Source organism: Heliconius melpomene, chromosome 6 (genome assembly GCF_056956725.1).
Source record: "Heliconius melpomene rosina isolate 202511_hmr_F chromosome 6, ASM5695672v1, whole genome shotgun sequence".
NCBI classification, from domain to species: Eukaryota; Metazoa; Arthropoda; class Insecta; order Lepidoptera; family Nymphalidae; genus Heliconius; species Heliconius melpomene.
This window is the reverse complement of record NC_140394.1, coordinates 13,620,068-13,632,954: the sequence shown is the minus strand read 5'-3', so window position 1 is coordinate 13,632,954 and position 12,887 is coordinate 13,620,068. Positions and strand designations below refer to the sequence as shown.

The 12,887-nt window shown below is 34.5% G+C and overlaps 2 protein-coding genes across 10 annotated transcripts in view; one reads left to right on the top strand and one right to left on the bottom strand.

Moving 5' to 3' along the window:
* The window catches only part of Mgat2 (alpha-1,6-mannosyl-glycoprotein 2-beta-N-acetylglucosaminyltransferase), a 110,975-nt gene that overhangs the window by 88,767 nt on the left and 9,321 nt on the right, over positions 1 to 12,887 (bottom strand). For 7 of the 9 annotated variants that reach the window (XR_014878080.1, XR_014878081.1, XR_014878082.1 and 4 more), the window contains 8 exons: positions 11,952 to 12,140; positions 10,067 to 10,126; positions 8,010 to 8,108; positions 6,929 to 7,068; positions 1,566 to 1,709; positions 1,336 to 1,433; positions 842 to 987; positions 354 to 514 (listed from right to left, as the gene is read on the bottom strand). Coding sequence is in view for 6 of the 9 variants with exons in the window: in XM_085187235.1 (XP_085043361.1) it covers positions 354 to 514; positions 842 to 987; positions 1,336 to 1,433; positions 1,566 to 1,709; positions 6,929 to 7,068; positions 8,010 to 8,108; positions 10,067 to 10,126; positions 11,952 to 12,066 (963 nt within the window). In the remaining 3 variants the exon portion in view is untranslated. The remainder of the gene's footprint in view (positions 1 to 353; positions 515 to 841; positions 988 to 1,335; positions 1,434 to 1,565; positions 1,710 to 6,928; positions 7,069 to 8,009; positions 8,109 to 10,066; positions 10,127 to 11,951; positions 12,141 to 12,887) is intronic. The other 2 variants (XM_085187237.1, XM_085187239.1) reach the window with 1 other exon arrangement.
* On the top strand, positions 3,208 to 6,933 carry LOC146538684 (uncharacterized). The gene is made up of 5 exons (XM_085187258.1): positions 3,208 to 3,758; positions 4,041 to 4,192; positions 4,584 to 4,655; positions 5,091 to 5,205; positions 5,721 to 6,933. The coding sequence occupies exons 1-5, from the start codon at positions 3,687 to 3,689 to the stop codon at positions 5,937 to 5,939; spliced, it is 630 nt and encodes a 209-aa protein (XP_085043384.1). The 5' UTR covers positions 3,208 to 3,686; the 3' UTR covers positions 5,940 to 6,933.

The following is a 12,887-nucleotide window of genomic DNA, read 5'->3' as shown; positions in this document are numbered from 1 at the left end:
TGTCATCATGGCTCAGCAGCTGCAAATGCGATTCGATTCCTACTCGTGGGTATAAATTACTTTCATTTCCTCGCTCTCGTGTCTAGACTAAGCTCGACGTCGAGTTCTGCTACTCGACAAAAAATAAAATAAGTTGTACCTTATCACTACTACATAAGTCAGTCACTCAGCACGTATGTCTTGAAATACATCCTGAGACATAATATTGCGCATTTAGAGCAAGTTTACTATTATAGGATTATTTATTATTAAAACTGGCAACGACTACCACTCAATAAAATGACTGAGAGAGAGAGACCAGTGAGATAAAAGTGCGTGGCGTTGAGTTCCAGCATTCAAATTATAAAACCTACCTTATCACTGTTGCTATGGTACTGATACGTCTTGAGATACGTCCCGAGACACAATATTTCACATTGCGGACAAGTTTTATCTGCGGTCGACCGTAATAAATATAACATGTGAATAAAATCCTCAGCCACATAGTGATCTTCTTCTAGGAAAACTACCATACCTAGAAAAAGTTCAAAAGTTCTTTAAGAAAACGTATAAGGCGATAGGACACAAGTGGGCGCCAGAAGTGCGATAGGTTGTGGGTTTGATTCCCACTCGCGAGAACGAGATATTTCATATTCTCATTTCCGCGTTCTAGTAACGAGGTAAAGCGCGGCGTTGTGTTCCTCCACTCATTATTACGCAATGTCTCAGGAATTCGGCCGAAGCTGGGTAAAACAAGTGTCTTAATGGGGACTGGAGTTTTCTCTCACCAGGTTCCCTAGCTCCATACCCTGCTACATGCGAGATAGAGCGTGCAACTAATCCCTGCTTATATCCAACTTACCAGTATGTCCTATAGTACATTGTAATTGATTAAATATCCTATTGGCCTTCCACCACCAGTGGTGTTTGGTTTGAGTGTATTTAGCTTCCCGGTAATGGCCGTGTAAATCCGGATGCAAAGCATTGTTGCAATTTAGTTTTATCGCTCTAGAAATAAAGGAAATAGTTATATAATTATACATCATTGAGTTAAACTAAATTAATTAAAAATAACATATGTAATTTTGTTGAATTCTGCCACTCAACTAGCAGTGCCTCTAGAATTAGGTGGAAAGTGGGAAACGGAAGTGTCGTGATGATAAAGGAGTGTCTTAACATTAGGTTCTCTCTACCTAATCTGCTATGTGCGTTATACTGGTGAAGCAACCGTCCAGGAGACGTGGGTTCAGCAACAGTTTGAATTATTTGGATGTCATTGAAGTGATGTCTGAACTATTATACATTATTAGCATTAGAAACTATAAAAAAAATGATATACTATTAAAAATTACTTACTGTTCTAATTTTGCATCTCTTGGACAATCGTTGGGATCGACTCCGGGGAACTCCGCGGGATGTGTTTGTATTGAATAAGGGTAAAATATTTGCATAACCTATAATATAAATGTAATAACATTAAAAACACAAAAAAGTACCGGGAACCCCAACTTCGCTTCCATCCTTCTTTCTCCTTACATCTTCTCTTTCTACCAGTATCTCCCTCTTTTACGTCATTCTCAACTTACCTTAGTAAAATCTATACTCCGAACCAAATTATTGATCTCATCATCATAGTAATCGTGTGAGAATATCAGTAGCGTTTTATCGATATCTCTGGCTTGGGCCAACGATACTATTAAATGCCTTAAATATGTGAGCCGGGTGTGAACCTGTTGACAAAGTAAATAAAGTTATGACCTTTTTGTAGGTTACAATTGCCTTGTATTAGCCTGAAATAATAAGAAAAGAACGAAAAAAACCCGATGGATTAATGCGATGTTTTTTTTCCCATTTTTTCAGACTTTCTCGTGCATAGAGTGGGAAGGCAGAGGGAACCTGAGAACTTAGTACTAAGATACTCCGTTTCCATTAAGGCACTTCTGTTCTCCATTTTTCGCCAAATTCTCTGATGAGTTGATCCTCGACGCCACAGTACAGAGATATAAATATTACAAATTTCATGTCTTCAAGTGGGAATCGAACCCACAATCTGTCGCTATTACTGTCGCACGCTTATGCCCCTGCATCACGACTGGCTTTTATTTTTTTATTAATCATTTTGTAAATACATTTTTAATCGAATTAAAAGAAACAACTCTACTTAGTTTAAAAATACAGTAAAAAAAGTGTCTGTCACCAAATGACACCTCGGAATTTGTGATTTATGACTGTTGTCAAAAAGTTTATATTTTGTAAAAATATATATGGAGATTAAATTACAATAGAAAATAAAAACATTAAACTGCAGTAAGGCTTTGATCTAATATTGTATTAAATTATTATAAGTGTCATAAATGTTTTCTGCAAACGAATCGATATGAAGTAATCAACCTAATGTAGTATTTTGTGAGATAGTCAGACAGAATTCAGTGAAACGCTAAACTTTCGTTCTTTTTAAGTTCCCTGCTTTGGCAGAACAAATCGCGGTGTTGAGTTTCACCACTTAATTTTCTTAGAATACATACTTTTTAGCATAAATAAGTATTTAAAGTTAAAAATGAAGTTCCTTAATAATTCGAATTAAAACTTGCTATATCACATAGATGACAGATCAAGATAATGTATCTCGAAAAAAACTTAAAAATAAACCCAAAAAACTTAAAACTCAAACTCCAAGACATGATCAGACAGAATTTGAAGAGAAAGAAGAACCTTATGTAAAGCATAAGTATGGCTATTCTGTATACATCTTCTTAGACTTAACGCTGTGCCCTACATATTGCAGTGTAGGCAGAGTGCATTTCGTGTCAAAACATTCCTTCCCCAATTTTAATCTGAAGTCTAAACAATGCGTATTGAGAAGTGGAGCTCAACGCAGCATATTCTATCATATATTTACCAGAGTGAAGAAATGAAAACAATTAATTTCCCCGAATACCCATTCGGGGAAATAACGAATCAACAACAATTGCGTTCGCAGACTGAATAACATTCACAACCATAAAAAGACTCTCTAACATTATTGGTTTTAGAAAACTAAATCCATGTCAAAAATCACCATTAACTCTATACGAACTGACAGCAAAAGTTGTGGATGAACTTCCTTTCCCGGAAGCTTTCAATTGGACCGCCGAAGATGTAGAAGAATGGGTAGATGTGGAAGTTGGATTACCGGAGTATAAGGGAAGTTAAATCTGCATGGTAGTATGGATAAATAATTCTTAGATGTTCGATTCTTACTCAGAGGAATCGGAATGTCTTAATCGTAAAATTTTCTGATCGCGGCGTGAGACTAAAAAAATCTTCTAAAAAAATGCAAATTGAAAAGATACTGGGATGCTTTTAGGGCTTTTGGAGTTATAGGCGTACAGCCAGTTATAGCCTATATGTTCTGTAATCGTGACGATTGTGGGTTCAAATCCCACTCGGGAGAATAGTTATATTTAAATTATTTTCCGTTTCCCCGCTCTTGTAGACAAAGCGCAGTGTTGAGATCCGCCGCACAACACGCAATGTTTCCAATTCCTATTTACCTTGGTATGCGAAAAAAGGCCTGACGCTAGGTTAAATTAATCTCTACTAAAAATATAAAGCTGAAGAGTATGTTATTATTGAGTAATTACTAGTAGTAGGTGCATATAGATGACCATTTATTTTGATTTTGAATTATTTTACAGGAATCTTTCAGAGAAAATTATATAAACGGCATGAGACTCTTAATGCTGGAAGACCCCTCGAACTTAGCAGCTATAAATATAAAGGAATTAAGTCATATACAGGTAGGTATTATACTAGTGTACCACGACTGGCCTCAAGTATTGGCGTTAGGGGCACTGCGACAAGCGTGCGACTGTAGAAGCGGCGGGTTGTGGGTTCAATTCCCTCGAGAACATAAAATATTTAATATTATCATTTCCTCGCTCTAGTAAAGAGGTTAAGTTTGGCGTTGAGTTTCGCTAAATTGCACAATTATTTATTAGTGATTTCCATTTAATTAAGCGGGCGAAGCCGCAAGATAAAAGTAATGATTAAATACATCAATGATTAAATTCATGTTTCAGATGATAACCACAAAAATTCATCAACTATTTGGTACTGAATTCATCAAGTTCACAAGAAGCATTGGTCTTCCGCCACGAAAACCTTTAACTCACTGCACTTTCTTTAAATCCCGTACCGGACCTAGTTGGGGTATACGAAAAAATTGGACTAGGTAGTGGTTTTTTTCTGCACGCTGTACCCCACATGTAGGATAGGCTACAGCGCTCCTTACGCTCCTAGCTTTGTGTTTTTACCAGAACGAAAACAATGATAATAATTTCAAGCTACTACCGTCTACTACTAATTAAACCTACTATCGTCGCGCTTATAGTTAGATTTTGCCCCACTGCACCATATCAGCCTCAGTTTTTTTTAAAGAAATCAGAAAAAAGTGATTTTTTTAATTTTTGTTCTGGTCCCGATTTTGATTTAGTTTTTTTGTTGTTTGAGTGGAGACTTAATTGAGAATGTTCTTAGACGTGTTCCCATTTGTAGATTTTTATCTGTTTTTTAGTTGGTTGTTTACTTTTAGTGTCGTTGGGTTTTAGTGCAATTTTTTTCAGATGTGATATTCTACGTTGGATGAAAATCATAATGCCAGAACCTCTACACTTGGATCATTGGGACTTAGTTTGGTATTTTTTAATTTATATAAGATCTTAGTTTGTCTCTCAGTTTGTTGTTTCACATTTAAGATCTTATATTATAAGACATATCTAAGTACTAATATTGCAAAATTAGTGTGTCATTTAAAAGAATGAACTATTTCCTTTTCCACGCTCAGGTAACGATAAAATGAAATATTTGATATCTTCATTTCCTCGCATCGCAAAAGCGCAGCATAGAGTATCGCTACTTAACACGCAATGTCTCCAAAATTAGGCGCAAAGTGGGGGTGGACTCTCCCTCTGCTTACGCTACTATTACATAACCTTCTCCTTCCTACCTGAATTTTCGGAGCGCCGCGCCTTTTATACTAAAGTACCGTGAAAACAAAAATAACTTAAAATTGAATTATTAATAAAACATTCAAATATTAATAGAAATTCATCATGATTAACAAATTGCAGGTATCAAAAACCGGATTTTCCCAAAGTAAAATTTGCAAGAATTGATAAGAAACCTATTAAATACGAGTATATACCACATTATACGCCACAACCTGATGTTTGTAAAGAAATAATGGTATGATTATATAATACTAGCGACTCGTGCGCAGATTCGCCCGCTTTAGCTTAAGTCAGTCCGTTTTCGTTAAAACACTTCCCTTCCATTTTCCTCCGCTTAATTATTTACATTTATTGTACCTAATAATGAAGCTATATTATTAATGAGTTTCATCCAAATCAATTCAGTAGTTTTTGCGTGAAAGTGGAATCAACATTTTCACAAACTTTCATATTTTTAATATTATTGGATAGAAATGTTGGTAGAGAGAACCTTATGTTAAGACACTCCGTACATCACTTTCCAAAATTCAAGATATTGGGTGTTAAGTGACGAAACTAATGGAGAGGAGGAAATGGGAATTGCGTCAGTATTATGTTTGACATAGTCAAGTGGCGTCAAATCTAGACACAGAAAGCGTGTCCAGCCAAGTAAGGAACAAAAATTGGCAACTCGCAGTTTGTAATATAAAAATAATATATAAACGTATGAAAATTACATAAAATATATAGATAATTAAACATTAATTTCAGATACCACGCAAATTCAGAATACAGCAGAATATACCACGTGACGCTCAATACATATGGATAGAGAAGATAGAAGAACCACTAGAAAAGAAGGAGAAAAAGGAGACGATAGTGCCCAAGAAATCTAGATTAGTACCTCAAAAAATTAGTTTAACTGGGTTGCGAGGGAAAGAGTTCATTTTGGCCAAAAGGAAAATGTGTAAACCGAAGTTTTTGCCTTAATCTCAGAATCTACTGAATTGTAAATTTCAGAAATGTCTAATTTTTCAGAAATGTTCTTGTTTTTATTAAACAAGCTATATCATAATCATAATATTTTATATTGTTTTTGATAATGTTAATACTGTGCTAAATTATAATTTAGGCCCTTTAGGCTTAGATAATAATTTAACAGAAAAAATATTTAGGTGCATTGTCTTCTTTGATAGTTATTATACACCATTACGAGATAGTACTGGGTTCGTATCCAAAATAGATTTTTTTAAAATTATAATAAAAGTAGTAGTTTCATTCAATATTGAATATTTTTTAAAATACTAAGTTGACATTTGTCTAGTAGATACAGTTCGTGTGCGTTTATATACAGCGTAGGCCTCAGCTTAGCTTATAATTTATTTTGGTAACAAGCCTACACCTCTTGTACTGGTTTCACATTTTTAATTTTTAATTGTTAGTGCCGTTTCAAGACAGCCTCATATAACAATATTCAGGCACTTTTAATTTATCACTTGTTCAATTTGGATTCACACTATACACTGCATATATGTAGCAGGAAAATCAGAAGGAAGCACCGCCTTATTTTTGTAGACATCACGGGTTAAAAGGTGTAACTCAACGCCGCGCTCATTCTTTACATAGAGTTTCATTCCGAGTGACACATAACTTGGCACCTCTAAAGGAAATTCATTAAAATAATAATTTGTAAAATAGTGTATTTTAGTCTTTATTGCAAAGCTATCGTTGGGCAGCGGCACTACGTTTGAATGTAAACGAAACGGTGATGGGTTCAATTCCCACTCGGGGTAATGAAATATTTTTATTTAGGTACACACAATTTGTAGACAAAAACAAAGCGCGGCGTTGAATTTCGTCACTCAAAACTAAATGCTTCGAAAATTAGGCGGTGCGTGTGGAAAGGAGTGTCTAAACACTAGGTTTCCCCATACTCTGCTATATGCCAGATACAGCGTGGAACTGTATGTCATACATACCTGTATAGCAATAATGATAGTGTCGTTCTGGACCGGACCGAATATATCCTTATTATATATAGTCTGTGCTTCATTAGCCCTAGTGATGGCCCGAAGTATATCTGATACATTTTTGGTTCCGTATTTTTCTGTTGCATTTGCTGTAATAAAAAAATATAAAATATACATATAGCTTCACTATGAATACCACATACAGCAAGAAAGGCAAAAATAACCTCGTATCGCACACTTCACTCTCTACTTTCCACTCGAATTAGAGATAAAACATTCTAAATTGTGCGGAATCGAACCCACAAATATAAAGTTACCATTCAGTCATTATTCCACTACCATATAAGAGCGTCAATATTTTTTTTAGCTTTACGCTGTATGTTTTAGTTTGTTTGGTTTGCTCAGGCTTTGGCTGAATAACAGAGCAAAAAAAATGAAGATATTTAATATTTCATGCTCGAGTGGGAATCAAACCCATAACCAGTCACGTCTACAACCATACTGTCCCCACGCAATGATTGGCCTCAATTTAATGTTTATATTGTATATCAATTGAATCAATTGTTCATACAATACAAGGTTTGTTTTGATCTAAGGAATTATTTGCAATTGAGATTAGAATGGTTCATATACACAAGTTATATACACCGGTTTATATTAGTAAATATGGTATCTATAAACATTTGAGGATAGTTGTGGCGCAGGGGCACAGGCGTGAGACTGTTAACATAATAGGTGGCGGGTTCGATTCCCATTAAAGGAAATTAAATATTTTCATTCCTTTGCTCTGGTATTGAGACAAAGCTCCTAATGCGGAACAGAGTCTTAAAAGTAGGTTCCCAAGTTCCCTCTGCCTGTCTTAAAAAAACAATTTTAACACCGTAGTGGTGATGTGGTATGCCACAGCGTGTGTCGCGGTGATTGTGAATTCGATACACACGATGACAGAATGAATTTATCCATATTTCTTTGCTCTGTTACAAGAAAGCGTACGAAGAAAAAGAGAAGAAAAGAAGAAGAGAAGAAAGAGAGAAATTATTTTATAGAGCCAGAAAATAGCCCAAATTATCCAATTTAAAAAAGTTCTTACCAGTAGCATTTCTAGGATGTACTGTCAGGTACTTGTGTAGCTCAGGAGGCACTAAAGCTAGGACTTGTTCGGACGTGTCGTTGGAATTCATCAACTGTTCTGAAATCGTAAAAAAATAAAAATAATAATAAAAGTTTGTTTCAATTAAAATATGACGCCACCAACCCATAAAAATCAGTGGAAAGTTGTTTTGGTCAGTTAAAAAAATATTTTCATCAGTAAGAAGTTATTTTGTTAGGTTAAGTGTCGTTTATCCATTAGAAGCACAGCTGATCAAAATATCTTTACTTAGCTACCCTTTTAAATAACAACAATAAATAAATAAATAATATAAATAAGCACACTAAATGTGTTCTTTGCTATTCAAAGTTGTACCCGTCATTTTGCTGAGAGACTTTCTTTCAATACATTTCTATTTCTTATTTAACGCCGATTTCTATATGGCGGATTCAATGCCGGGCTTTGACTCGTTACCAGAGCGAGGCAATGAAAATATTAAATATTTCATTTCCTCAAGTGGGAATCGAACCTACAACTTGTCGCGTTAACAGCATCGCATCGCATGATTGTACCACTGTACACTGTCGTACGACTGGCCCTAATTTCATATATAATATTGTCCACAATTTGTATTTAGCAGGGATCGAACTCTCAAATACCGCGTATGACGGCGCTGCATTGCGCTATAATAGCTATAAATTAAATATTAATTACTTATAATGAAAAGATAAAAATAGCTTTAGAATACGAAGAATTTTATCCTATTCATATTAATAAGCTTATTATAGACAGTACTTTTGGAAATACTGACGTGGAGTCAATGTTATGCGCGTTGTTTGTCAGTCAGTCAGTACCAGGAATGAAACGTTTTATATATGTACTCATAATTATCTATAGGTACTTCCTATAGCAGGCAGAATCCAAATTTATTATTTATTTTACAGCGAGCTAAGAGTGGGATGAGTGGAAGATGAGGACGGGGGAAAGATAATAAAATAAACCTTTAAAATATTAAATTAATATTCATCTTTTATAGGATTTGAACGCGCAACTACAACTACAGAGCTAAGAATTACACGACATAAGGCGATAACGGTACATAGAATTGATAATGTTTACAAATGAATCACGTTACATCGATTATTATATATAATACATGCAGTGGAAGACACGTTGTCACGTTGGGGTAGGTATATCATATATGATAACGATAAAGCCCTATATCTACGAGCACTTATGTTAAAGTGTCTGTCTGTCATTTCAAAATACGTGTTTCCTTAAGTGCATATAGTTATTTACACGATACTACGACATATGCAATAATTTTGTTTTTCGGTCTGTCTTTCTGTTTATCTGGACTAATCTTCGGAACAACTGTACTGACCAGCCGATTTTATCGGACTTTTATAAAGCGCTTTTGTAAGATAAAGTTGCACATTTTAAAGCGATTTCACAAAAGGTGGAGGTTTTATATTTGACATCAGTTCTACATCAGTTGTGAATCGATTTTAGAAATTCATTTTTATTTGAAAGACCCTAAAAGCGTTTGTCAATTTTTATATTTTTTTTCATTATTTTATTATATAGTGTATATTTCGCAAAAATATGTACATACATACAAACACACATAAAAAGTCCACCCATATATTTCCTATTAGAGTGGGCTGGTAGCAGGCTGGTGGCGCAGCGGCATAGGGTCTGACAGTAAGCCTGACGATTGTGATGTCAAATCCAGCTCGGGCAATGAATTATTTTCATTTCTTCGCTCTGGTAAAAGAAAAAGTCAAAATTATGCAGTGCGTGGGGAACAAAGTGCCATAACACTAGGTTCCTTCTGCCAGTACCCTACTACGTGTATACAGGACAAAGGGTAATATTAAAAAATACTCAACATAAAATTGCAACATTAATCAAAAGGACAACCCAAAGAAGCACAATAATATATACTCTTTTAGAACACAAAAAAACAATTGAAAATAGAAAAAATATAAATATAATAAATGTATAATAAAAAAATTAATCACATATACAAAAAAAACCGTAAAATAAAAAAAAACCTGTCACTGGTTGTTCACTATCACTTAAGTTAGATAATAAAATCCAGGTTGTGTTATAATCTGGAAAAAAAATATATAAAAATCTAATTTTTTTCATTCAATTTATTTTGTTTAGAAGAGGGATACAATCGTCGTAATGCGACAACTTGAGGATTCGATTCCTACTCAATGAACTGAAATATTTAATATTTTCATTTTCTCGTTCTGGTAACGAGGGCGAGAGCGGCGTTAAGTTACGCCACTCCACCGAATCCGACAGAAAGTGGGGAAGGAAGTCTTAATAGGAACAGAGTGTGTTAACACACAAGTTCCCATGTTCCCTCTGCCGACCTTGCTATGAAAAAGATATATCAATTTAAATAAGAAATCAATAAACAGACACCTCTGTTCGTTTTACAAGTGCTTAGTCCTTCACTGATAACACACACCACCATAAATGATAAGGCCAGTGAACAGTCTCGCATATCCAGTTTATGATTAATTCTAACAATTGTTTGTATTGATATTGTGTTTATTTATTTAGAGTTCAAGGATACAAACTAAAGGATATTTACTATTAAACTTTGAAAGTCATTTAAAATTAAAAGACGACTCTATAGGTATGCAATAGACAATTTCCCTTCTCTGGTAAAACAAAGTGCAGCGTTAAATCCAGCCTCGTAGCAAGGGAAGACGAAGAACGGAGAGTCTTAACAATAGTATTTGAACATATAGTGTATGTGCTCGCCATCGTGGCAATGTGCTTATCCACTCCCTATTGGTCGGAGAAATTAATTATTTTCATTTTTCTACTTTAGCAAGACGAAACGCAGCATTAAGTTCCCATGCGCGGGGGAATATTGGGGAAGGGACGGAAGGAGGTTCAGCTAGTCCATCTTAAAACTAGGTTCCCTCTGCCTATCCTGCTATAAGCGAGATACAGCGTGAAGGTGAAAAAAATGATAATAAAAGTAATATTCAATTTAACGCGCTGTTAAGAAGATTAACGCAATGACTGTGGTGTAAAACTAGAGTGGGTATACTAAAAAGTATTTAACGGCTTACCTTAATGATCCGTAATCATTGTACTTATCTATCTTTATGTATATAATATAAATGTAATTTTACTATAATTTCATTTACCAATTAAAAATAATGATAAAATAAAACAACAGTAATCCGACTGCATAAACACTAAAAAAAAAAATAAACCCAATAGTTCATTAGGATTAATTAAGCTCTTTTTGGTTTTAAAAATTTAGTTGCTTAAAAAATAGCTTCCTACTTTTGTTTTTCTTTTAGTTTTTATGTAGTCGGGTTTTTTGTTTTAATACAGTCCAATACTCCGGTATTGGTTGATGGTTGTATGTTGCAATGTATATTAATATGGTAAGTAACATGAAGACATCATTTGAATATGTTTCTATATTTTGTAACATTGTCTATATAGCTGTGAGCCCTTCTCGGACCAAAGAATAAAAGTAGAAGAATAGAAAAACGGTTGCACAAATCATAAACTCGCGACTGATAATAATCAAAGGAATGCTTCGTTAACAAGTTTAAATATTTGGCAGGCACGTATAAACACAACAAATGTGTTATTTTTTGTTTATAAATAGATTGTTGTCGAATCAAGAGGATAATGAAGTCAAAACGACCATATTTAAAATTCTTCAATAAATTAAATATGTAGGTCGTGAAGTGGGACAGCGCAATAATTGTGGGTTCCACCTGAAAATGTAAATATTTCCCAGAATAATATTTGAATAGAAAATTTCACGATTGCATGCCATACGAATCCTGCACTTTTTTCGCGTATTCGCTATTAGTCAATAAGGAGAACTTAGTGTCTCGAAGTTCCATTTTCCTCAAAAAAAGAGAATTAAAAGAGATTAACCAGACTCACCTGCATCCTTATCCAACACTCCACTAGACGCCGACAACATGATCTGGACCCACACGCAGAACAGTCCCAAGATGAGCAGAACGCGCAGAATGTAGCCATATTTTAGTCTGGGCATTTTTACTTTATACTCATTTTAGTTAGTTGTCTTGAGCAGGCTGGCTTCATGATAGGGTGTTCAGGTCCATTGTTCTGGAAGAAGTAATAATTTTAGTCTAAGCTAATAAAATACTTACTTGAAAAGAAAACATATTTTAGTGTTGGATAGTCCATTTATCGAGGGCTATAGGATATATTAGATCACGGTATTGGCTTCAACGTAAACTGTTCTTCGGGCACTTAAATTATGTGTGTGTTGTTTTCGAAACGCTTTCTTACAAAGAAATAGGGGAAAACAGGTTCGTAGGTAATAGAAAGAATAAGATAAAAATATATTTCATGGTATATTCTCCAAGAAACGATTACATATATGAAATACCTACCTACATAAATTATTTACATTTTCTCGGATTCGTATATAAAATGTAACGTTGGAATCTATCAACCAACACGAAATATTTCTTAAATATGCAAAATGTGAACGTAGTGTCTCAACACTCAACACCATGCGTAGCTACACAGTCAGTTACTTAACAAATATCCTCTAATGACGTCAGTAGAAGAATACATAATTTATGAATATATTATATTTGTAAGAAGAGCACCTGTATCAATTCAGATGTAACTCAAATGTGTTAAATTATTTGTCCTTGCACGCTAATAACGTGAAAGAAATGGTAAATATGTGAGACTAAAAGTTTTTTGTATTCATGAAAAATGAGTAAAAAATATTTGTTCAGTTGAACCTGTCTATTATTTTTTATTAAGTGAAAAAAAAAAACGTAAATACCATCAAGGCAAATATTGCCTCGTAGGATTCGAAACCGTAGCCCGTAGCCT